Source organism: Uranotaenia lowii, chromosome 1 (genome assembly GCF_029784155.1).
Source record: "Uranotaenia lowii strain MFRU-FL chromosome 1, ASM2978415v1, whole genome shotgun sequence".
NCBI lineage: Eukaryota > Metazoa > Arthropoda > Insecta > Diptera > Culicidae > Uranotaenia > Uranotaenia lowii.
Genome location: NC_073691.1, coordinates 14,224,857 through 14,252,320, shown reverse-complemented (window position 1 = coordinate 14,252,320; position 27,464 = coordinate 14,224,857). Strand labels below are relative to the sequence as shown.

Sequence of the window (27,464 nt, the reverse complement as noted above, 5' to 3'; positions counted from 1 at the left end):
GATTTTTTTTTTTATTGAGGAATCTGAATGCGCAAAAACGAGTGAGGTTCTCAATTAAATTGAGACAGTGGCATAAAGCTTTTCTTCAAAAATTGATGAAAGTAGGTCAGAGTGCATTTTGCAAATGTATTCCAAAATTGAACAAAAGCATATTAGAGTGCATTTTAAACCCCCCGGAACGAGGGGTACAAGTGAAAAATTCGATTATCATGAAATGTTGACCTTTTCTGTCAGTAGGTGGTGTTAAGGTTTGTTAAAAGATTGTCCGTTGGCATTTATATGCAAAATTTCAAGAGCTAGGTATCCCGTACCCTAGGCTGTAATGGGTCACGGCGACGGCGTGCATTACTGTGTTTATGGAAGTTGACGGTTTGGAAACAGACTCTAAACTAACATAAACCTGAAAGGGCGGTTGCACGTAGCCTTATTCGATATGGGATCATAGAAAGTAAATTAAAAGGTGGTTCAATATCGTATACTTTTTCTTTGATGATCCATGTTGATAAGGTGAATGGGAGTTGAAACACTTGCCCTCCCTTCCGTTGGACAACAACAGCATTGCGCAGTGGAAATATCACAATTTTCAGTTTAAATGTTGATATTTCCACTTTTCCACCATGCGCAAGTTAGATTAGAATAGACAGTATTGTAAATGAATGATAACTGCCAAAATTAGATAGACAATTTAATTGTACAAGAATTAGTTGGATGAGGATGTTAACAATTGGCACATGGTTAGGTATTCAATGTTTAATGTGCTACTAGGCAAGATAAAGTAATAGTATTCTTCTCCCCAATGCTCTAGTAAGTGTGCATTTGCGGTTTATGAATTTCGAAGGCTTATTCTTAAATCAAGCATTTTACAAGAACTAGAGGCTAATTGGATCAAGATGCTGTTTAGACAGTTTCCTGTCAAGAATATTTCCTTTTCGTTTCAATACTTTTTGAAAGATTTGTCTATTTTTTTTGGTTTGGTGTGAAATTCAAATAATGAAGTAAAAGATAGATGATAGTCCAGGAAAATAATATTGGAGATTTATAAATAGGAGTGTAATTTATTTCATCAGAAACACATTGAGGAAAGTTGCTCTGAGAATTTGTTAAGAGTTAGAGATTTTAGAAGAACAGCATTGTCATTAGCAGTATGGTCCGATTATGAATTCAATCATGCTATTTATTTTATGGTTTGTATAATGTAAAATTAATACAAAAGTTGGAGTGATAGACAATTAGAAATTCTGTTTTATGGTATCCAAGTTGTTAATATAATTACAGAGCAGCCGCGTATTTATTTTGAATTTCTAAGGAATCACACATTGGGAAACATCTTTAATTACCCAATCCATCTGAATCTAGTTCTTTCTCGTTTTTATACTTTTTTTTGTAGTTCGATCTATAGCTTGATTAGGTTTGAAATTCAAATAAGGATGTAGAAGATAGAAGGTATGATTTTGATAAACAAGAACCTTCTCGTCCAGGAAAATAATATCGGGGTTTTAAATATTGACATTCATTTTAACCAAACAAAAGATCGAGGAAGGTTGTTTTGAAAAGTTGTTCGAAATTATATATTATCCTGTCGTTTTGATAAGTCAATGATAGTACAAATGGTATTGATCATGGAATTCATAATTGTATCTCTATTTTACTTTTTGATTTTCCAAAAAATTGGTACAATTAATATTTGTGTTTAGCGAAATTTAATAATTGCTGCATTGGGAGATAGCTTATTATTTAGATGTTTTGTGCTGAATTCGGGAATATGTTTTATTAGTCAATCTATGTTAATCTCGATTAAAAACGTTCACAAATTCATTAAATCGAGTAAGGTTAGGTGACAGGTAGGGATAACTCAACTACGGTAAGATAGTGAACCCTTCAGACAATGATATTGAGACGTTAGCATATGATAACTTTTGCTACCATACTGTTACTGCTCGGTTGAATTGGAGGTTGGGTTAACTCGAAGCTCATGTAGGGCCCAATTGTCCCAGTCCGTCGAGCACTATCTTAACGCTTCCCTAAACTGGTGCTTCAGAACCCTCGGGCTCTGTTGCCGCTATCCTACTCTAAGCTATTCTACTCTCATGTAAATTTTCCTCTTCTGTCCCCCGATCTGTTTTTCCTTTCCGGGTCAGCCAGGTAGCTCATAAACCCATACAAAAAAAAAAAAAAAAAAAAAAAAAATTTCAAGAGCTAGGTATCTTGGAATATATTATTTTTGCTTCAAGCCATATGTGGAACATAACGTTATCAGTTTACGAAAAATGTTTCTAAGGTAGTTCGAGATCTTCCTCCACAAATAAAGACTAAATTTCAGTTTTAAAGCAATTGTTATATTTATCTTTGTATTGCAATTCGATATTTAGGTTTCAGTTAACATTTTGGAGAATTTCCACAAAATAAAAAATAATGATAAAAAATGTCGCTACTTTCATTTATTTTTGAAGTGTAGCAAATCACACGGGGTCAGCTAGTCGTAACACATAAATTGTACCAAAACAACATAGGCATCACAAAATAATCATACAAATTTACACAGAAAAGTCACATTGAAATATTTAAATGTTAATCTCTAAACGCACAATTAACTAAAAAGAACAAAAAAAAATCTTCCATAAAAATGGCTTAATAAATATAAATGGGATAAAAAGCCTTAAAAAATCCCACTCAAAAATTTTACAAAATTTTAAAAACGAAATAAATGATTGTCTTTCTGATATTTTTTGTGTCACTGTTGTTTTTTTTTCAAATTTTTTTCTCATTATAGTGTCAGTTCGTCATATATTTATGATATTTTCAAGATTAATTTTTGTATTTTTTTGGCAATCTTGTGTAATTATGTGTCAATTGTATATTATTTCTGGGCTATTACCGAAAAATTACACTCATAATACAAAAATCATCTGAATAAAAAAAACAATACCTAAGTAACACAAAAAATGTGTAAAGCTATCATAAAAGTAACAAAGAAATGACATTGAAAATACATCGAAATGACACAAAAATCTTGCAAAACAGACATGTAAATAACATAAACTTAACACAAAATTCACACAAAAAATGACTTAAAATTAGTAATATTTCAAAGAACACACGAATAATGCTTAAAATTTACACAATCAGATGACAACAAAAATGGCATAAAATTACATGAAAATTAAACAAAAATACCCGAAAATTGACACAATAATGACACAGAAATTATAATTACACATGGATTAAAAGACACAAGAATGACATATGACATATGTACATTTTACTAAAATGACCCGAAAATGCCAAAAATATACACAAAAATAAACCTAGAATGATACAAAATGAAAAAAAAAATCAAAAATGACTCACAAACGACAAATAATAATTAAAAAATACGAAACTTGTACAAACAGGCGCCCAACATTTATTCCGAAAACTATACCGATTTAATGGAACGGATGGTGCTGTTTTTGGCTTGCAGCTGCCTACGCCTGGAACGCCGATTTCGTGGCACTACTGTAGCCTACGCCTCGATGATCGGCCTTCCTACGCCTGTGGCGCTGATTTGCGGCCCTACTTGGGCCAGCGCCTCGATGACCGGCCGTTCTGCGCCTGTGGCCTCGATTTGAGGCACTGCAGGTACCTCCGCTTCGACCGCCCGCAGCCTGAGATGCCGATTTGGTGGCATAATGTGAGCCTCAGCTTCAATTGTCAGCTGCCCTACGCCTGGAGCGCCGATTTGGTAGCACTATTGTTGTCCTCGAGTCGATATTCAGCCGCCCTTCTCCAGGGGCGCAGATTAGATGGCACTATTGGTGCCTCTGCCTTCGACAGTCAGCCACCCTTCGCCAGGTACCGATTGGATGGCACTCTTGGTACCTCTGCTTAGCTCTTCGGCCGCCCTACGCCTGGAGCGCCGATTGGATGGCACTCTTGATGTCTCTGCCTTCGGTCATCAGCCGCCCTTCGCCAGGGGCCGATTGGATGGCACTCTTGGTGCCTCTGTCTTCGCTCTTCAACCGCCCTTCGCCACGAGCCGATTGGATGACACTATTTGGTGCCTGTGCTTTGCTTTTCAGTCGCCCTACGCCTGGGACGCCGAATGGATGGCACTTTTGCTGCCTCTGCCTTCGGTCGTCGGCCGCCCTTCGCCAGGGGCGCCGCGCCAATTGGATGGCACTTTTAGTGCCTCTACTTCACTCTTCGGTCGGCACGAGCCTTTCGTCTGAGTCGCCAATTGGATGGCAGTACTGGTGCCTCCGCCTTTGGCTGTTGACCGCCCCACGCCTATGGCGCCTCCTGAGGACTACCAGGGGGCTGCTGTCTTGTTTCCGGCAGTTCGTTCGCAGGAGATAGGATAATCAATCTCCGAAAAAGGGCCCTGAGGAAACAGATCCATTCAAAAAAATTTGCCCAAACGTGGCATCTTATGCTACCTACGCACGTGTGCGGCCTTCTCGGAAGTTCCTTTCGGCGAACCTCTTCTCCCTCTGCGGAACTGGGCTCGTTTGGTCATTCCTTTTCCTAGAGAATGGAAAAGAGCGTAAGTGCTGGGAGCGTTCAACTGGAAACCAGGATATCATACTCGTCAGATTGCCGTTGTCGAACGACAACGAAAGGCAATTTGAGCGGATTTCTTGTCCCTGCAAAGTTCGGAATGGTGATAAAAATTTTGTGATTCTCGCAATGGGTTTATCGTACCTGTAACCTTGGGCAATAATGATGGTGAACGTCACAACTCCGCTTCGGAACGCAACCGTTGAAAACCCGCCTTTTCTCTACGTCACTTGTGGTTAATTTCCGAGCACGTTAGTTTTCCACCACCGCGACACGCCAACACTTGCAACAAAATGGCGTTTCTTTTCCGCGTGGACAGTTTTGACAGCTTTCATACACGCTCCGTGTGGTTTCTTCAGAATTGGGTGCTTTTAACTCTAAACTGCACGCATAGCGCATTTTAACCTATTTTGGTTTCAATTTAGCAACACGCTAATTTTAATCAGTATGGGGATGGGTTTTATGTATTACTAATGCCAATTGCTCGTATCGTATTTTCTTCTTAGGACTAACTATGTATGTATAAACTTAACTGCAACAATGATGGGATGGTATAAAATTCTCACCCTTTGAAAAAATCTTTTGCAAAAGTTATTTTCAGACTCCCGAATGAGAAAAGCACCGATAAGTCAACTATTAATAAGCGACCCCTTTCAGTTTCGCTTCACTCCTAATCGGTTTCGGCTCAATGTCAAGGTCACACGGCTCTTAATTGAGCAATATTTTATTCACACCTTAATTACGGGCGGCTCCGGGATCTGGATCCCTGAAACCGTTCCTGTAGGTAAGCGGCTTTTATCGAAACCAATTTCGGCAGTTGATCTATAGCAAAAAGGCAAAAGGAGAAAAGGGAACATTTTTGCGCTTATAATTTTCACAAAACATACACACTTATGCTTATGCCGTCACATCAGCTTGAATCATTAAACTGTGTGAGCCGCCCCGTTCGTTTATTCATTCGTTACCTTGGCAATTAAGTTGTTCCCACGCGTTTTCGTATTATTTTCCTTTTTGTATTTTTGCTCCCTCCACCAATTAAGGTAGTAACTTACCTTCGGGTGATTATTTGCCATCAGCTCCATCCACGGGACGACTGAAGAAAGTATGCCATAGGCGCCATAATTAATTACTCAATTAATTTGCTCGTTTCTCCTTCGAGTCTGAGGAGACAGACAGTGGTGAAACCCCCCAGGGAGGGAAGAAAAAAGTTGCCCCGAAAACTCACCTAAAAGATTGGATTTCAAAAGTTGGAGAAGAAAAAATCCAAACGAATCTTACCTGACCACCATCATCATCATCCTCCGAACTGCTAAACGCGGGCAAGTCAGCACTCTAGAAGGATAAGCTGAGAGTGGCACTCGGTAATTAAAAATGATCGATGACGCACCGTCACTGGAACTTGTACGGGGAAGTTTACAGGAAGTCCTCCAGGTGCGGGGGAGGGAAAAATGGGGTGAAATAATTTAAAAGAACGCGAAAGTTCCATTAATGTTTAGGGAAATCCGGCGGAACAGAAAATGATCATGCTCGTGATGGTTTTTATGGCGAAATATAAGCTTTCTCAATCGGTCGGAAACCTCTCCGAGTAGGGGGGGGATGATTTGGAAAAGATCCTTGCAAAAAGTGTTGCGGTTTCCCTCTGTTTTTTTTTATTACAATAGAGCTCATTTGCATCAACTTGAGCATCCGATGAGATAATCCTATCAATGATTAATCAGTCGCCGACCACCAGAATTTTCTTCTACAGCTTTCGGTGGAATCTTTCCGAAGGAAACGAAAATGAAAACACCACTCTATTTGTTTAGTGGCTGGCTCGCCGAAATTTTCCCACCAACCTAACGACTGGATGGTGGTGGCAGTCCAAATTGACAGAGTAAAAACCCGAACCACACCGGAAGCGGAATAAATAAACGGACCATGCGCCCATTCGGAAAAACAAACGAAACCAACGCCAACCCGGGGGGATGGACCGAAGAGCGGATCCATCCGAACTGGAGGAACTCTTTCGTCGAGTTACTCGTTTCCCTCCCAGTAATGCGCTAAAGAGGATTTCAAATATTAATGTTTTCATTCATAATAAACCGGGGAGACTGGTTTTGGTTCTCCGGAAGGTTTTTCGTGTTTTTTCTGTTTTTTTTTTTACATTTGTTAAAAATTTCTGTACAGTGAACTGTACTTTTGTGATTAATCGAGGAAAACCGACAAAATAAAACAAACATAAAATCTTTTAAAAAAAACTGTTAAGATTTTTTTAATTCAAATATATATTCAACATAAACTAGTATGCAACATCGTCAGCCTCCAAGCAACATTGTATTCAAACTTTTTTCCATTAAACAGCTGACACTTGCTGTAATAATAAGCCAACGACCAAAACAGAAACTAATGAAGCTTATTTCTCTCATTTCCCTTCCTTTCAGATGCCTGGAATTGTGGTGTTTCGAAGACGGTGGTCCGTCGGATCCGATGATCTTGTTGTGCCGGGATTGTTCCTGTTCGTCGTGCACGTGATATGGTGAGTACAGCGTGGAGAAATAAATATGTAGGTTTTTAAGAAAAATTCGGATTACAAGTCATCAATTAATGTACCAACTTTTCGTGATCTAAATCTCGAAAAATATGATCAGGGGGCATCCACGATACGTAACGCTCTTAGGGGGGGGAGGTAGTAAGCTCTAGCGTTACGAATTGTGACATATGAGAGGAGGGGAGTAATGCTCATCGTTACGTAACGATTTTTTCCTTCGAACAATTTTATTTCAATCGCAGCTATTTTGATGTCATACAATTTTTGTTAAATTTGTAAGCTTCAAAGCCGCAGCCCGTGGCATAGAGGATCGCCTTCGAGTCTTCTGAGCCAGCGGGAATAAGATCGAATCCGGCATACATAGTACACTTTCTGTGGGTTGGTGGTTTCAGCATTCGTAAGATGCTAGCCATCATATTTTCATCACCCAAGAACTGAATTCTACTTTAAACATTCCAAAAGGCAAGATTTATTAATTTCGACGAATATTACTGAGCGAAGTATATTTTGCATAGAAAGTTGTGCTCCATGAGCAAAATAAAGTATATAGAGACCATCAGCTAACAAGCACAGAGCAACTCAAAATAAGACAATCAAGAAGTGTTTACAGAGAGTTATCATTAAGTCTGGTCAAAATAGGTCCCTGAGGATGAATAACTCGAGAGAGGTAAAATCCTAGAAACAGAAAAAAAAGTCAAAGTAGGTCGAAACAAGTACAAATGAATTGAAAGTTGATCACCTGTCTCTTTCCAATTGACTTTGATCGATTTCTACCAGGTCAAAACAAATCCTGCTGCTGAGCTGGATCGACTTTGACTAGTTTGAACTTGCTTCATTGAACAACGACCTGGCTAGTTTCAAAACATTGGCTCATTGAACAACGACCAGTTGACAGAAACTAGTAGAACCCAATTTCTACTTACGATTGAACGAAGCTATTTCTAAGTATTAAGACGCGAAATGGACAGATATTCACTTAATTCCCAGACAACCATTTGGTGGGTATTTCGGATTTGCAACACAAATATACGTGCAAATATACGTGTAAACATATCGTATATAATGCAGCAAAACCAGTATATACGTATCATTTTTGAGGCCATATAGGTATAACTCTTTGGGCTCCCTAGAAACAGTAGGCGTATTCGGTTTTGCTAGTTTGAATTTAGTCAAAGCAAAGATGGCGTCGAAACAGCACGTGCTCCGCGAACGCATTGTACGGTTCTACGAAACGCATTTCCAGCAAGGAAAAAAGTTCACGGTGACACATTTTAAGGAAGAAAATGTACCTGTCAGTACGGTATATCGTATCCTGGGTTGGCTTGTGATATAGCTCAGTTGGCAAGTCTGTTGTCTCCTGAGCCGATGTCCGCGAGTTCGAGCCCAAGAGTAAACATCGAACACAGTTGTACCGGATAGTTTTTCAATAACGATCCGCCAACTGCAACGTTAATAAAGTCGCGAATGCCATAAAGATGGTAAAACGACTGTAATCGAAACAAAAAAAAAGTATCCTGGGTTCCCTGAACGTAGAGCGGAAGGTCGGAAGTGGTCGTCCGGTGACGATAATGACGAAGCAGATGAAGACATCGTTTAAGAAGCTGTTTGACAACAAGGACGCAACCAGCCTGCGTGACGCCGGTCGGAAATATGGCTGCTCCCACGTTTTGATCCATCGTACCCTCAAGATGAAAGGAATCGTGTGGGAATCGACGAGGTCGCCGGAGTACACGGAGGAGCAGATTGAGACGGTTAAATCACAGTGTCGGTGGATGACCAAAAAATACCGCGGGACGTCATTCGTTCTGGCTGGCTGGCGTACCTTGAGGAGAAAAAGATACCGATCGTGCCGAAAGATCGTAACCCAACAAACTTGCCCCAGTGCCGCCCAATAGAGGATTTCTTTGGCTCACTTAGTGCCCTAGTGTATAAAAACAATTGGAGGGCCAAGGACACGAAGCAACTGACTACAAGAATCCGGAATTGTATCCGGAAAATGAACGTAAGTGCCGTACAACGTTCTTGTGAGAGCATCGCGACAAAGTTGCGTCGAATTAATCAAACATTCACTGACATTTTTTTGAAGAAAATACATTGGGGCTTATTCTGCGACTCGAGTGACGTGACTTACGAAATTTCACTTTTTCGTACTGACTCCAGAAAAAGCACCAGAAATGAAATTTGTGTATTGATGAGCTCTGAAGACCAATAACAGCTCATTCAAACGAAAATTTTGAGGCTAGAGAGGCTATTTAAGCCAGCAAAACGATTTGAAATTTCGTGAGTCACGTCACTCGAGTCGCAGAATAAGCCCCATTATATTATTAATAAAAAATACTGAAATCGATGAAAAAAAATAACAATTTTTTTATATGTGATTGAAAAAATTTTCAGTTTTTATTTAACACCCGTTATTAGCTCACATATTCTTGATTTGGATTGTTTTGTCGTAATAAAATCATGCAATGTATTTAAATACGACAAAGAATATGCATGGGACGCACATTGTAGGTGCAGATATACGAAAATGAGTTTAAATAACATTCATACGATATAATCTGTAAAATAATATACGGCCTCTGGTTGTCTGGGTTATTTTGTTGTATGAAAAACATAATGTTAATACTTTTTTAGCCTTCGATCTTTAAAATTAAAAAAAATATGTGAGGAGGAGTGGGGGGTATTTATCAGCGTTACGTAATTTTCAAAGGGGAATACGTCTCAGTGTTACGATTTGTGACATACGGGGGAAGAGGGTAAAAAAAGTGCATTTTTGCGTTACATAATTAATGGATGCCGCCTCATGTACTTTTTGAAGGCTCCAATGTCGAGATTGCTTGAGGATGTGTTTCACAATGTTTAATTATTTTGAATTGCGCATATTTCGTTGTATTTTTTCCGATCGCAATGACGTCTTGTGAAAAGTTGTCATTCAATTTTGAAAAACTTTGTTGAAAACGCCACAGCTATTATATTATATTCTCAAACAATTAAATTCTTAAACAACATGTTTTAAAGACCTTAACCCAAAAAAGAAAATTCGTTTAACTTTTTTCAAACAAGTTTTGGAGCCTGCACAGTGCCTGCAATGCACAGTGAGTCCCTTCGAGCCAAAAAAGGTACCCAATTCTGATTGAAACAGGTGTAAAATTCATTGCTGAATCGAATGATGTAAACCGCTTAGCGTTAAGTTGACGAGAAGAACCTCAATCACCCCGATTTACCCTAAGTTCATGCAATTTCTTCGAAAAATACATTGTTACAAGCGTGAATTTAATTGAACAGATGCAAAAAATACTGAATCGGATGTAAAACTTATTGATGAATCAAATGGTGTACCTACATCGCTAAACATGAAGTTGACGAGAACAGCCACAACCACCCCGATATCCCCTAAATTCATGGAATTTGTTGGAAAAAAAACATTGTAACAAATGAAAATGCAATTGAACAGATGAAAAACACATTGAATCAGGTGGAAAACTCATTGCTAGATCGAATGGAGAACATCGCTTAGCATTGAGTTGACGAGGAAAGTCTCATTTTCCCGAATGTTCCCTAAATTTATTCATAAACTAATACAATATGAACCAAAATATTGTAGTAACAAATGAGAAAGCATCAAAAAAGGGACAAAAACATTAAAACATGTGTAAAACTAACTGTTGAATAAAATAATGAACACCGCTTAGTTTCTGTTGATGAATGAAGTTCTAATATGCCTCAATTTCCCCTAAATACTTGCAATATATTTTAACAAAATTCTTGTAACATTAGAGAATGCATCAGAAAGTGCACAGAAAAAACTGAACCATGTGAAAAACTAAAAATTGAACAGAATGATGTACACAGCTAAACGTTTAGTTGACGAAAAAAGCCAGGATCGCCCCTTTTTCCCCTAATTTTTAACTATATTTTATTGAATTGATAATTGATATCGGTTTAAACATGCTGAGGCTATTCTCGTCTATTCAACAGTAACATTCAAACTAATCTCTTTTATTACAAGGACTTTTTTTTATATTTCATGAATTTAGAGGATATGGGGTCGATTGAGGCTCTTCGCATTAACTGAGTGCTGAACAATATTTGTCATATCAGGGAGTTTGTGAAGGTTCGACGGTGTACTATCTTCTATTCAACAATTAGTTTGATGCATGATTCAATCAGTTTTGTGCGATTTCTGACGCATTCTCAACAGTTACAAAGTTTTTTCTAAGTATATGATGGCAGGATTCTAGGGGAAATCGGGGCTATTGGAATTGTTCTCATTAATTGAGTTCTAAACGATGCTTATGATAAGATTGAACAGTAAGTTTAACACCTGATTTAATTTTTTCATAACCTTTGCTGATGCTTTCTCAGTTGAGTATTTTACATTATATTGTATGATTTTTTTTATATATATTCTTAGCGGCCCGCCACACTGTATGATTTTATGAATGAATTTAGGAGAAATTAAAGGAAATGAGACCTTTCTCGTCATTTTAATGCTAAGCGGTGTTGATCATCCAAGTAGGCAATAAGTTTAAAATCTGATTCAATCATTTTTGTGCATTTCCTGATGCTTTCTCATTTTGTTACTACGATTTTTCGTACATATCGCCTAAAAAAAACAAAATTGAAGCGAAAGCGGTGTAGACCATTCGATTTCTCGTTCTTTTTTCATAAGAAATGATTGTTTTCCAGAATTTAATAGCTTAGGCGATCGTTACAGCAATATGTAGGGGAGAGTGGGGTATCATGGGCCACCTTTTTTCTTTGGTTCATAAATTCTTTATTATAAATGATGAAAAGGAAAAAATAAATAGAAAAGTTTTCTACATTTTTAAGGTATCATAAGGCATTTTTTATTATTTTTAAATACATTTATTTTTCTAGTTCTGGCTGTTTAAAAAAAGGTTTTTTTTAATTTTGAAAAACTGTGGAAACCTGGGCCACCAAATCCAAATTGACTAGATAACATGCAAAGTTTATGATTTGACCCAAAACTGAAATTTCGGAATTCATCCAGTTATTTTAAAGCAATTTCAGATGAGGTAATAAAAAAGAGAGTTGTGTATGATTGAATAGATTTTTGTTCGTCGCTATCATGGATGGGCAAAACATTTTTCATAACTCTTAATTTGGCATAAGAAAACTTTACATATAGTAATAACGTATTTTAAGCTCTGAATGTGTATAAAAACACCAAAGTAAAGGTGACCCAAGTTACTCCACAAAATGTGGCCCTCGATTCTCCACAAGCAATGATTGCAAATTGGTTGCGTTTGTGTGACTTATTGATGTTTCATCAAAAATTTATTTTCCCCGTGAAAGAACATGACAAAACTAAGATCATAAGCATATTTTTGTTAAGTACTTTTGGTCTCCCACGGATGCAGTTTTGCGGGTGTTTGTTTAATTATGTAAATACATTTTCCAGGCTATTAAAATAAAAGAAGCATATGATGCGTACATAAGTCAACAACATATAGAAAAACATGCTTACGCAAAGCGACGACGATGGCAGTTGGACTGGAATTTTTATCTCAACACACAGCTTTGATATTAAAAGTGGCTCACGTTACCCCACTCTCCCCTACCTTTTTTGATCAAAAATCCCCACTGTGCATTGTGTTGTTAAATAATTTTGGGACGATTTCATAAATTGAGGGTCAGAATAAGAGCAAGAAAATATATATTTAAAGTTATTTTTTTTTATAATAAGGGTATATACGGACGACAGTATTGGCGAAAAATTAGCCTCAGCCATAACCTCAAATTTTGATTTGCTGGCGGCTTCACTAGTGATACTAGGTGCGTTCCTAAAATCAGTATTTGCTTGTATTAAACTAATTATTATTTTCCTGAATTGATTAAATTTTATAACTATCAACAGTTAAATTGAATTCATTACGAAGCGTCTCTAAATGAAAGAAGATAAGCCATCTTTTGGTAATGAATTTAATAAAATTGAGTTTAAAACATCTGAAATATATTTTCTTTCATCTACTGTTTGGTAGATCAAAAAGAGTTGTTTCTAACTTCGCAACGAATGCAAAATCATTCACTGTTACAAAAAAGTTAATTGATGAAAGCCCCGTCTATGTTGACTGTTGACATACTCTGAGTTAAAACATATCCACATACATAATTTGCTTCATCGTTCAAGTGTGTGAAACAGACAGTTGTTATTTTGTTAAGATAAATGATGCTTTTAATTTCACATTCTAATAGATATCTACGGGAGAGTTGCAAATTCTCAGTGCTAATGAAACGTTTTTTTCAATAACAATGCAATTAAAAAAATATGATCATTTTCCAGACATCAACGCACTTGGCACCTATGAACACCAACAAAAATCAAAACACGAACATCTGTGTATCGCTTTTCCACAGGGCGAATTTGTCGAAATTAGTACCTGAAAATCGCGTTTATCGTGCGCCCTTCTCAAAAATCGAATCTGTTCTCCCATGGTTTGAGGTTAGGGCTGAGGCCTCCTGTTAAGGTGGTGTTCGTATAGAACTGTCAATATATCCTAATACTAGAGATGTACCGAATATTCGGTCGGCCGAATATTCGGCGCCGAATATCGCCGAAAAACCGTTAAGCCGAATATTCGGCTCACCGAATAGTTGAGTCAAGTATTCGGCCGAATAGGCCGAATATCTACTACAAACTTGTAAATTTTCAAATAACTTTGGATAATTAATAAAATATCCAAAAGTAATGTTGTAAAAGCTACACAATCATTAAAAACTTATGGTTTCAACAAAACATCTAAGGTGTATCCGCCTATCTTTCATTGTACATTGGTACAGGAGAATGCTGAACGGTATCGCTTTATACTTTGATTAAAGTTTATTCCAGATTTTCTAGATATATTCCGGCTTGTCCATAAATCCAGTAAAGAATCCAGATAAGTCAAATCTGGCCGGGATGTCCAGATATTGTTTAATACTTTCCGAGTTTTGCTCGGGTTTATTCAGGTTATTTGCTAAATCAAATAAAAAACTCAAATTCCTCTTCTTTTTTTTTGGATTTTGTGCTCAATTTTTCAAATATTTCAAAATTCACATAAATTTTGCCCTTTTTTCTTTTTTTTTTTTTTTTCAAAAATCGTTCCGAATGCCTGACCGACTGGATACGTGTGGTTAGAAGTATGGTATGCGTAAGATTAAAGATCATCTATCTTTTCAACAACTTTTTTAAACATATCTTGCTCAAATTCAACCTTCATCAAATTCAGTATCAGAGAAGCAATTTCAAATAGCTTGGCACCTGTTTCGACATGTTTTATCCCAGATTTCACAGGAACGCAATCTCTTTGTTGATAAACGCCCTAGAAGCGACAAGTCATCTGATGACTTTTCAGTTATTGGTGACATTTTAAAAATCAGAAAGACCCCTACTTAAAAAGTATCCTGTAATACAGCATCCGATAATATCATGTGGTTGAAAATAGTCGACTCAAAAACATGAGGGGCATTAATATGGAAGAAATAGAAAGCATTGAAATAAGCGCTAACGGTTTTTCATTGAAAACTCAATAGAATATTCGACCGAATATTCGTTTGGCCGAATAGTTGAAAAGGTCAATATTCGGTATTCGGCCGTTCGCCGAATATCACTATTCGGTACATCTCTACCTAATACATATTGAAATCTGTCAAATTTGTATTTTTTTTTCAGAAAAATGGGATTTTACATAGATTTCTTGACGAAAACAACAGTTTTTCTTTCAAATTCGCCAGGCTTGCTTTTGTAATATTGAACAATTAAACGCTTCCTACTCATTCAAGCAATAAAAAAAATAATTGGTGAAGATGTCGATTGGACTCAAAAATACACCTGTTAGGTTTCAGAGTGTTATGAAATTTATTTATTTTTTTTTCCCAAAAAACGGGATTTTACACAGATTTCTTGACGAAAACAACAGTTTTTCTTTCAAATTCACCAGACTTGCCTTTCATGGATTCTCTCTTTGTATTCTGGATTTGAATTCTCTTTATGAATTCTGGATCTAGAACGAACGAACTCTTAAATTGGATCCAATTCTGAATCTGAGTCCAGGATAAGAATACTGAATTTGTTTGCGGGATCTGGATCTGGATTTAGGATTTGGATCTGGATTTTGGATTCTGGTTTCAAGATTCTGCATTCTGGATTCAAGATTTGGATTTTGGAGCTGGATTTTAAATTTGGATCTGGATCTCTGGAGTCTGGATCTAGATTCCATCAATTCTGGATTCTAGAGTTTGTTTTCGGATCTGGATTCTGGATATCTATTCTGGATTCCAGTCTGGTCTTTAGATCTGAATTCTGGATCTGGATTTTCGATCTGGTATCTGGTTTTAATTTTGGATTCTGAATCTGGATTTTGGCTTTTGATTCTAGAAACTATAAATCGGAATCGGGATTTCGGATTCTGGTTTCTGGACCTAGATTCTGAATCTGGGCAGCTTGTGTACCAAATTCTTTAAATATCCTTTCATTTTCTCAGTTGTTTCGTATTTTTCTTTGATTATGTGTGAGAACGATTGTAATTAAAGTGGGACAAAACTTGCTTGTGTGCCAAATATTATGACAATCACTTGAAAAAAAATTCACTTGGTGTCGTAATCTACTTTTATTTTGTATGGCTGCCCCATTCATTCTCTGGTGAGTAAAATTTGTAATGAATCCAAATAAAATATAAAAATAAATGTAAAATAAATTATTGATCTGGGTTCTGTTCAGGGACCATCCTCCAATTCAACAGATTTTAATTTTCACTTCCAATCATTGATTGATCTCATCGAATCCTATTTCGAACAGCTCATCGAAATGTAAATCGAAGGACCGAACGATATTAATAATTCATAGTAGGAAAAATTGCACCAATTTTCACAATCAACGAGGACGCCGACGTCTGTCAACCAGCAAGTCGATTTCGAATTCCCCGATTTCCCCGAATGGAATCGAATGGAAAAGCCTACATTGTAGAGCAGAGAAGGGACCGAAAATGTAAATTTCCGCTTTCGCCAATTACTCCGACAGAAAGTCAACAACAGAAGGCGACAAAATTTTGCATTAAAAGTGGGAAAATTTTCAAATCCTTCTCTGTCTGTCGATCAACATCGGACGGACTGTGGGGTCACACGGTTGTCCTATGTCCCCCCAAACATTGTTTGAAGCAAGACCGAAGAAGGTCACTCCGAGATTTTCTCATCCCAGCAGCTGTTTTTCTCACTCAGTCAGCAGCATGGAAGGTCGTCGTAAACTTGTCGAATGAAAAGGGTTAATTTTCAATTTGAATTTTATGTCGCTGAATCCAGGCCCTGGAGGGAAGCCATCGGCAGCGTGGTCCTTCGAGCCGGATTGCTACCAACACTCTCGAAAAAAAAGGGTGGCCGGGGATTTACTTGGTATAGAAACTTCCGAGTCAGCAGCCACGGTCTCGGTTTTGTGAATCGAATTTTGGTTCCGGGTTGGGTTAACGGGAAGAAGAACGAATCCGGAACGAATTTCGACTGGCTGGCTGAGCCATCATAATCCGTAACCGAAGGCAACGCAACGGAAGGGTTTCCTGATGCCACAGACAGATTGACCGTTTCGATTCGCTTCCTCGGGGATGAATCCAATTTGCGCCGGATGCTGACTCCGTTTGGTGTTGGAGTATTGCTAGGGAAAATTTACCAAGAATTGACAAAGCAGACACATAGAAACTGGAACGACGCACCAGTATAATTTACAGTGAAACAAAACAACCACATTGGCGACCATGCCAAAAAATTTTAAATACATTTTGTAATTTTTTATTCTATCGCTGAACTGAATATTCAAACAATAGAGTGTGGGTTTTGGAAAATAATTGGTAAAAAATGCGTTACCATCTATTAAGTGTCGAACCATCGATAGAACGTTCCAAACTGTCATACTATATTGGTATAAAACCATTGGAATTTTTGGTATTTTTCCTCAACCCAAATCCATCCGCTTGTAACACGAAAAAATATACATTCATACACATTCAAACACACACTCTTTCCCTTCATCAAAGCGAAGGGTGGAAATCGTGTGTGAGTTTTTCCTCTAATCGCGCTTCGTTCAAAGAGAAAAAATCGGTTTTATTTCCTTTTTTTTTGTTGTTGTCGTTGTCAGGAAAGCTCAACTCATAGTTGAAATTGTTTATCCCCAGCACTTTCTCTCCCTTGGCGCGTAAAGATTAATAAAACATGTGTTTCTGTCGAAAAGTTTTTTGGCCTCCCTCTTTCTCGCCCTTGGGTTGAATGCCGTGACGCTATTTTGGAAAGAATGTTTTCTGGTTTAAATTTGCAAAGGTTTGAAAAGTTGAGCTCGTACAGTGAATGGTAAAAGTTGATCGGGATATTTTAACTCACAATGCTAAGCTTTTACTATCCTGTGCTAGATAAATCACTTCTTTTTGCTTATCGAAGTTATATTGAACAATTAAACACTTCCCACTGAGCATTAAGAATGCAAAAAAAATCCAATTCAAGCACAAATTGTGAAGATGGCGATTGGACTCAAAAATTCACCTGTTAGGTTACAAAGTGTTAGGTTTTAAAGTGTTATGCAGCACTCCTGTTTAGGAAAAATATGTTGCTCTGGCGGTTTAAATATAAAAAGTACTAAATTTTGACAATTCTGATAATTTCATCCATTTTTATAATTTTATTATAGTTTTCCTCATTTTTGCATCATTTTTGCCTCATTTTGCCTCATTTTACCTCATTTCTGCCTTATTTATAAGTATTTGTTTGTCAGATAATTCACTTCTTTTTTCATATCAAAACAAGATTGAAAAAATATACATCTTATACTGAGCTTTGGAAATACAAAAATATCTTACTCAAGCAAAAAATTGAGTACGAATTTCTGAAGATGTCAGTTGGACTCATAAAAACATCTGTTAGTTTTGAGAGTGTTTTGAAACAACAAATATGTGTACTGTGAAGGTGTTACGTCGAATATTTTTTCAAACAGTTTAGAAAAAAAAAATCTATAGCAGTTTAAATTATGAAAAATATTTAATTTGGAGAATCTTGAGAATTTCGAAAGATTTTAATATTTTGTAAATTTTATAAATTTTTAATTTTGTCAATCTTCTTTAAACTGTCATTTTTGTATACATTGTGTTTTTTTGTCATTTTTTTCGAGAAACAAGAGCACAGTCTTCGTGAACGGTTCGGTTTGATTTTGCTCCGACTCGATGGCCATTAGTACCGATAGATTTTTCAGTGAGTTTAAGTGATGAAACCGAAAAAGAAATGTACCTACATATATTAATTATGAATGGATTTTTCTGTGTCGATTGTGATTGTTCCAAAGTGCGAGATTTGTTATCGGGATGATGATGAACAAGATTTTGCTGAAAGTTTTGTTTAGTGTTGTGGTTTGGCAGACGCCGAAACATGTTGGTACATGTTCGTCGGAGACGCACCGGGCGAGCAGCGATATAAATCCCGGTGAGAAGTTTCCATTATAGCTAAGCTATTCTATTTATTTCTCTTATTTTAACACTTTTTTCATGCTCTGTTCCGAATCATGGAACAGATGATTGTAGGAGAATAGAATTTTTCTTTTTTTATCTCTTCTTTGCACAAGCCGTAGTCGGTAGTATGCTTTTTATTATTTCAATCGCAGTAACCTTTGAAAGTTTCTGATCAGCGCCGTTCATGTGCTTGCGTTCGTGCAGGTTTGTGTCATCGCTACTAGTTCTAAAGATTTTCAGTTCTTGCGCTGGTTTATGTTTTCGTGCTTTTAGCTAGATTGGTTCACTTTTGAAGTTTTTAAACTTATAACTATTATTTCATTACTGTTTGCTTTTCCAGTTCAAGCGTGTCATAAAGTGGATTTTACTACTGAATGTCAGTTTCTACTTTAAATCGTTTAAGTTTAGCTTTAAATTTGTATTTTTTATTTGGTTTTGATGTAATATACAATCTTATTTTGTCGTTTGAAATTTTTATCTGATCTAGGACCTATTTTCATCCAGAAGCCGTTTCAAATAAACAAATTATATATAAAAAAGTTTTATTTCATTTGGAATTTCTTTAAATATTACAAAAAATTGTTTTCAAATAAATCATTTAGTCATACGTATGTTTGTCATTATCACTTTTCAAGTTGTACTATCATTAAAATACATTTCCTTTTTAATAGATGAATAACTGTTAATTATTTCAATCTTTAATTTGAAATGTGAAAATCATTTACCTCATTTTTTTTTCGACAAGTAAAATAAAATATTGAAAAATGGTAATGACTCCCACATAGTAAGAATAGTAAATGAAGTAAAACAACGGTAGTTTATGCTTTTGGTTAGTTTGTGCTATTGTAGTTCATGCACAGGTTCATGCTTCAATTGTTTGTGCATTGCATCGTATTGTGCAGTTTATAAAGATTTTAGCTTTTTATATTTTATTTTATCAATCACCGTATTGTTACTTGTTTAAGTATCGTGTTATTGTAAGTGTTTTTCAAATGTTTATTTATCTTTATTATTATATCTATATATACTTTCACATTTCATTTTCATTGTATTTTATATTCATTGTTTTCATATATATTATCTTATTATATATCATTGTAAATATATCTTAATCAGAGGGAATGCATCTGGGGATAACCCAAAGAGATTTTTGCAAGCGGTACGGGTAGCCGGCCATTGTAGGTTTCTAAGGGTTGGATGCCTTCCTTCGACGAACCATCGGACCGTGGAAGCCCTAGAAGCAATTCGAAGGCCAAGCCACACAGCCATAGGCAGGACCTTGCTACCGATGGGGGAACCATACATACATACATACATACATTGTGTTTTTTTGTCATTTTTGTCTCATTTTTGCCTCATTTTTGTTTCTTTTTAGACTTATGTTCGTCTCATTTTTCCTCATTTATGCATCTCTTTTAACTTATTGTTGCCTCTTTTGTCACATTTTTGCTTCTTTTTTATCTCATTATTGGCATAAATTTTTATTAAATATTGTATAGCTTTCCTAATTTTTGCCTCGTTTTGCCTCATCTTTGCCTTATATGTAGATATTTGTTGGCCGATAATTCACTTCTTTTTTTCATATCAGAATAGTATTGAAAAATTATACACCTTATGCTGAGTTAAAAATATAAAAAAATATCTTATTCAAGCAAAAAAGTCAATACGAATTTGTGAAGGTGTCGATTGGACTCAGAAGTACACCTGTGAGTGTTCATAGTGTTATGGAACGGCAAATATGTGTTCTATTCCAAGTAACATTCAAAGTTTTATAGCAGGCTACTAGAAAAAGTTTTGGTTTCATAAGAGACTTGAGGAGTCTTATAAAACTATCGGTGTTATTTGGGCATGAAAGGGTCACATTAAATATTTTTTCAAACAGTCCAGAAAAAAAATAATGACAGTTTAAATACTAAATCTTGACAACTCTGATAATTTAACCCGTTTTTATAATTTGTAAATTTTATAAAGTTTTAAAATTTTGTAAATATGTTCAAAATTGTGTTTTTTGTCATTTTTGTTTCATTTTTTCCTCATTTATGAATCTCCTTTTCCTTATTTTTGCCTTATTTTTATTTATTTATGTCTCTTTTTTGCATCATTATTGCCTGTCATGTTTTTTGACTCATTATTGTCATACATTATTATTAAATATAAAATATTTTTGCATCATTTTTGCCTCATTTTTGTCTTATTTATAGGTGTTTGTTTACCAGACAATTCACTTCTTTTTCCATATCAAAATAATATTTGGAAATTATACACCTTATACTGAGCTTTAGAAATACAAAAATATCATTTTCAAGCATAAAAGTCAATACGAACTTTTCAAGATGTCGATTGGACTCAGAAATAAACCTGATTGTTTTCTGAGTGTTATGAAACGGCAAATATATGTTTTGTGAAGGAGTCACGTTGAAATTTTTTTTCAAACAGTTTAAACAAATTCTATATCAGTTTAAAGTATGAAAAATACTAATATTTTACAGTTTTGACTACGTTAACCGTTTTTTATAATTTGTAATTTATAATTAAATTTTTTTCAGAATTGTTATTTCTATATACATTGTGTTTTATGTCGTTTTTGATTCATTTTTGCTCGTTTTTACATCTCTTTTGCCTCATTTTTTTCTCATTTTTGCCTCATTTTGCCTCATTTTTGCCTCATTTTTGCCTCATTTTTGCCTCATTTTTGCCTCATTTTTGCCTCAATATTGCCTCATTTTTGCCTCATTTTTGCCTGATTTTTGGCTCTGTTTTGCCTCATTGTTATATACAATAGATAAATTATTGTATATTGTATAGTTTTTCTCATTTTTGCATCATTTTTGCCTCATTTTTGTCCTTTTTTTTTGTAAATTCTTTATTTGAAACGGCTCATACCTTTAGGCTTTAAGGAGCCAAACTCTTTTTGTTTTTTTTTACAATAGTTTGCTTACGTCTAGTTCACTTTTTTTTTTAAAGAAAAGAAAATAGATAGGGAAATATGATTTTAAAATAATTATAGACGAAGATCAATAGCTTTAAGGAAAAGATATATTTCAAACATGTAGTCCAAGTCTATCACTGCCAGCACATCTCTCACTGGAACATAGGGTGGTTTTCCTCGGGCCCGAAGGGAGTCTATGAAATTCGTGCTAGCGACAAGATGGACCTCGCACGACCAAACAATATGCTCGATGTCGTGGTAACCTTGGCCGCAACTACACAAATTGCTGCCAGCAATATCAAAACGATAGAGTACCGCGTCTAAGGAACAATGATTAGACATGAGACGGGAAAATATACAAATAAAATCCCGACTCAAGTTCAATCTATTAAACCATGGTTTAAGGCTTACCTTTGGGATAATCGAGTGGAACCACCGACCCTTGTCACTCTCGTCCCATTTGCGCTGCCAGTTGACAAGAGAGTTTTTTCGAGCTAAAAAGTAAAATTCTTTGAAGGCGATTTCACGCTGATACGTGTAACCTTCCATCGCCCCCACCTTTGCCAGAGAGTCAGCCTTCTCATTACCCTCTATCGAGCAATGCGAGGGAACCCAGACAAAGGTGATGTAAAAGCGACGTTTTGATAAAGCACTCAAACTATCCCGTATCTTCTCGAAGAAGTATGGCGAGTGCTTTCCCGGTTTTATTGAGTGGATTGCTTCAACAGAACTCCGACTATCCGTTACAATATAGTAGTGCCCAACTGGCCTTGAAGCGATACTGTCTAAAGCCCAATGAATTGCTGCTAACTCCGCTACATAAACAGAACATGGTGACTGCAGACTGTAAGAGCCACTAGATATTTCGTTGAACACTCCAAATCCCGTTGATTCCTCTATAAGAGACCCATCAGTAAAGTACATTTTATCAGCTTCGACGTGTCTATATTTAGCTTCGAAAATTCTTGGAATCAGAAGTGGACGATGCGGATTGGGGATTCCACGAATTTCCTGCTGCATAGACAAATCAAACTGGACAGAAAAATGATCGTAGTCTGGGCTGAAAACACGAGTTGGAGAGTACGAAGAAGGGTTTACCTGCATTGACATGAGGACATGGTATATAGACATAAATCTTGTATGAAAATTGTGCTCAAGTAACCTTTCAAAATTATCGATCACCAATGGGTTCATGACCTCACACCTGATGAGGAACCGAAGTGATAGTAGATTGAATCGATCTTTCAAAGGGAGTATTCCTGCCAAAACTTCAAGACTCATGATGTGCGTTGTGGGCATACAGCCCAAAGCGATGCGAAGACAACGGTATTGGATACGCTCGAGTTTTATGAGGTGAGTTTTAGCAGCTGACTGGAAACAGAAGCTACCGTATTCCATCACTGAAAGGATAGTTGTTCGATACAATTTTAAAAGATCTTCTGGATGAGCTCCCCACCAGGTGCCAGTGATTAATCGGAGAAAATTGATTCTCTGTTGGCATTTTCCTTTCAGATACTCAATGTGTGCTCTCCAGGTACATTTGGAATCAACCCAAACCCCAAGATACTTAAAACACCTCGATTGAGTGATCGTCCTGCCAAGAAGTTGGAGCTGTGGTTGAGCTGGTCTATGCTTTTTAGAGAAAACTACCAACTCCGTTTTCTCTGGAGAGAACTCAATTCCAAGCCCCAAAGCCCAGGAAGACAATCTTTTTTTTTATTAGTTGATCACCCAGGTGGTAAATCCTTTTTACGGATTGCATTCCAAGGCACGGCGAGCGACCGAGTCCCCCCAGTATGCTACTCTGGGTCCATGGGTGCAATTGGACGACTCATGATCAGGGATGGAAAAAAATCTCTTCTAACGACTTTTGAGCAGGGAGCGACCAACCGTAGGACACATTCAAATCGCCCTAGCAAGCGATACTCTCTGCTCTGTTACTGTTATGTGGGGAGATCTCCGAGAGTGACGAGTTACCACAATCTTTAAAAAGCAAGATAAAAAGAAAGTCCTTGATGAGCGCACTCGCTATGCCTTCCAATATCGTACATACGGATTGTTGTGAGTGGTTGCAACAAAATGCGAATCTCTAAACGTACAGATCCTGACTTAGCACAGATCGCGATATGTACAACATGCGATCGGATCCCATCATAGCGTTAAGATTGTGATTTTTCGCAAGATTCAAAGAGTAGCTCTTGCTCGCAACAACATTTGTGTGTTGCTTGGTCGTTTGTTTGGAATAGTACGCAACGGCAATTAATTAGATAAGCCTTGGAATGTAATATAGTAAAAGATGAAAAACAATTCAAACGATGAGGGGGGGGGGGGGGGGGTTGGCGGAAGGTTGTGGGTGGAAAACTGGGGGAAAACTGTTGCAAGAAGTAAAAAAAATCCACAAAAATGAAAGAAATTTCGAAAAAAAAATTGAAATAGTTTTAAAAAAAATTACATTCAGAATCTATTGACTTTATTGACTTTTTTGATATTATGTGTTGAAACGGTGTTCTAAATTTCAGCACTGTTTTTAGACTTCCTTTCTGTTTGATGCCCGATGGTTACCGACGAAATTGCAAGAATAAAATTGCATACAACTCGTTGCAAAAATCGAATTTTTCACCACACGGTAACCCTCGTTAGATAAATCCTCGACTCGTGCTGGAAAATCTACTTTTCGCAACTTGTAGCATAAATAAAAAAAGATATATCTATTTGAAAAAATCATTGAGATTTCAATTTCTGAACTACATATTTACGTTGGCTTAGGTGCAGAATGTTATTTCCATCATTCTGTTAAAAGATTTCAGAGGCATTTTTTTAATTAGTAAAATTTAGCTAAAAACAATGTTGAAAAGTGCTTCTTTTCAACACTGCTTTTTCCATATCTAATCATTAGTATTGACTGGTTATATGTTATACGCTCCAGGTTATTTTTAGTAATTGTAAACCTTTGTAAACCTTTAAAACTGCAGTTTTTAATTTAACACTTCGATGCTTGATTTTTTTGTAAATGTATTAAATTCTGTTCCATTTAAATAATACATGGGAACTACATTATCAGTGTCTATGTGAAAAACCTGATAACCTGATTATATTTAGATAGAATTTTGCATCCTGAATCCAAATCATGTGTGGGATATTGATGAAATCAATCAATCATAACTTATGAAACAACAATCTTTAAAAAAAAACATGAAGTAAATTCAAACTAAGTAGTTGTACTTAATTTAAAATAGAATTTAAATTCTGCATAACTTTTTAATTTTCAGAACAAGTACAGAACCACGAATATTTTGATTTATGCCTTAAAATAAGCGTGGTTGAACATTCTTTCAACATTAACATATAAACCAAACTAAGAAAAATCATGCAAGAGTGACCCTTTCCAACTTTTTCTAAGAAGTCAAAACTACCCGCGTTCTTAGAGAAATTTTATAATTCAATTAAAACCTTTTATTTGAGCTTCTTCGAATTATTCTATAGTTTTACCAAAAAGTCCAAATGAAATTTAAATAATTTTACTTGTTTTTTTTTCAAGTGTTGAACTTTGAATTCCAGTTTCCAGATCTAGTAGAAAAAACTAATTGTCCATTCAGCGCTTTTTAATTATTCTTGACACTTCAAAGGAAGGAGAATTTGGTAGCGTTGGGTATCTCATTTAATCTATATAATAACATATCAGGTTTGAGCTGATTTTTGGGTTTTATCAGTTAAAGGTAATTTCGATTGAATATCGTCAAATAAACGGAGATATTTCCACAAAAAAGAGTTAGGAACCAATCAAGCAATTAAAATTGTGCCCTTATTTGTGTGAGGATTAAAAATCAATATGAAATATCTCAATTTAATTGTATAATTCATAATCTGACAAGATTTTGAATCTTTTATGCTAGAATAATGAATTAAAAATGCATATTCAAAAGAAATGAATAATAACTTAAAGGATTCTTCGAAATTGATGTGTTTGTATTTGAACAAAAAAAGTCTAATAGATTTTTTTATTTGATTATTTTGGTTTTTGCAGATCTAGATAATTAATTTTTTCGAACTTTTGTTTATCAATTTTGTAAGACGAGTTCTCATACTCGAATATCCACTTGCAATATGAACTTCTGGATGTCATTGGAATTAAATTGTTTAAATTGAATCAAAATTTAACCTTTTATTGAACATAAAACAGAATAAACGACTTTTTGGCAATTTCAGATTATTTATAAAAAAAAAATCTTATTTTTTATGTGGACATAGGTCCGTATTGGACCTTTCTTTAAAATCATATATCGGAGAATCTTGAAAATCACGAAGTCTTGGCGAATGCACTTAGAAAGAAAATCAGATACAGGCATGTAGACATGATTGTAGCCCAAAAATCACTTTAATGTTAACTTTCAATATTGAAAATTTTAAACATTTATTTGAATTTTAATTGATTTTAAATTTTGACGGACCAAAAATTTAAATCCTACATTAAAAGTAATATGTTTCAGAAGAAAAAGTGTCGTGGTCGTAGGAAATTCGAAATGAAAATTAAAAAGAACATGCCATACTGAAAATATCAAAGTCAAACAGTATTTTGCAAAATATTCACACATTCATATATTTGTAAAAAAAATCCATGTTCAGAATACAATGAACAATGTACGTCTCGGTGGTCGAGTGGTTAGCGTGGTAAGACGATCGCTGGTCCACTGATGGCATGGGTTCGATTCCCATCTCGGTACTGGATGTTAAATGTTAATCTTAAGTTGTCCACGTCATTTATTCAGTCTGTAAAGCCTAAATCGGCTAAGACGGTGTATGTCTTTTCAATATACAATTTAAGATTTTAATTTATATTCGCATTAACATTACAAAAGTAAGCAGCAGCTTTCATTTTCAAAAGTGTGCTTCTGATTGATTATGTTATAAGAAGATGCAAATTTATTAAATCAAAATTATTTTTAAATAATTTTAATTATTCCAAGAAAGTGTAGCAAAGTGCTAGTATACAATAAACAAAAAACACAATACATTTAACAAAAAAAAAATATTTTCATAAGTATGTATTTTAATTGATAAGGGTTCCACGCCTCGAAAAACAATCTGTGAAGTTTGGCGGTAGATTTTTATAAATATGGGAGTTTCATGAAAATGGTTTATGGAATCAAAACAGACTTGACATTGAAAATAATAGCATAGTAAAAAGGTATATTTGAGGTATCAAATCAAGGTTTTAATAAAGAAAAACTAAAAATATCAAACACAAACTGCGTTTAGAAAAAAACGAATATGTTCTTCAAGCTTAGACGTTTAATATCACTTCGTATCACGGAATCATTAAATCATCCTAATTTAACTCAGAAAAATTTAATTGAGTTTTCAAACTGTTAACAGTTTACAACAAAATGAGCAAAACTTTATCTTTATGTTCATATGTAGCGAACTGGTGGTGATACCTGTTCAAAGATTTAATGAAATATCATTAAATATCAATTAAATGAACATTAAAAAAAAGAACACTTTCCCGGTGATTTGTGGAAACTTCCAGCTTCCTGGCAAAACTTTGAAATTCCAGAAATTTTCCGGATTTTTCCTTATTCCCAATCACCTCATTTTAGCCAACTTGATTTTATTCCAGTTTTATCAGCTTCTGCTTGGAGCTTTCAATACAAAAGTTAAAAAAAAATCATTGGCAAGTCTGTTGTCTCCTGAGCCGATGTCCGCGAGTTCGAGCCCAAGAGTAAACATCGAACACAGTTGTACCGGATAGTTTTTCAATAACAATCCGCCAACTGCAACGTTGATAAAGTCGCGAATGCCATAAAGACGGTAAAACGACTATAATCGAAACAAAAAAAAATCATATTAATACCAACTCAAACTAATTATTAATCTAAGCGCTATGGTGATCTAAAACAAAGTAATAAATTTTGAATCAATCAGTTAAAAACTCCCATGCCCGTGCGCTAAGCCAAAAAAATTCTTCAACATGTGCCGGCCGACAGTTGAACTT

At 35.7% G+C, this 27,464-nt stretch overlaps 1 protein-coding gene across 1 annotated transcript in view; it reads left to right on the top strand.

Moving 5' to 3' along the window:
* The first annotated feature begins 6,956 nt into the window (after window positions 1-6,956).
* LOC129753303 (diacylglycerol lipase-alpha) overlaps window positions 6,957-27,464 on the top strand; it is a 108,688-nt gene continuing 88,180 nt past the window's right edge. The window contains exon 1 of the mRNA XM_055749133.1: window positions 6,957-7,051. Coding sequence (XP_055605108.1) covers window positions 6,957-7,051 — 95 coding nt within the window. The remainder of the gene's footprint in view (window positions 7,052-27,464) is intronic.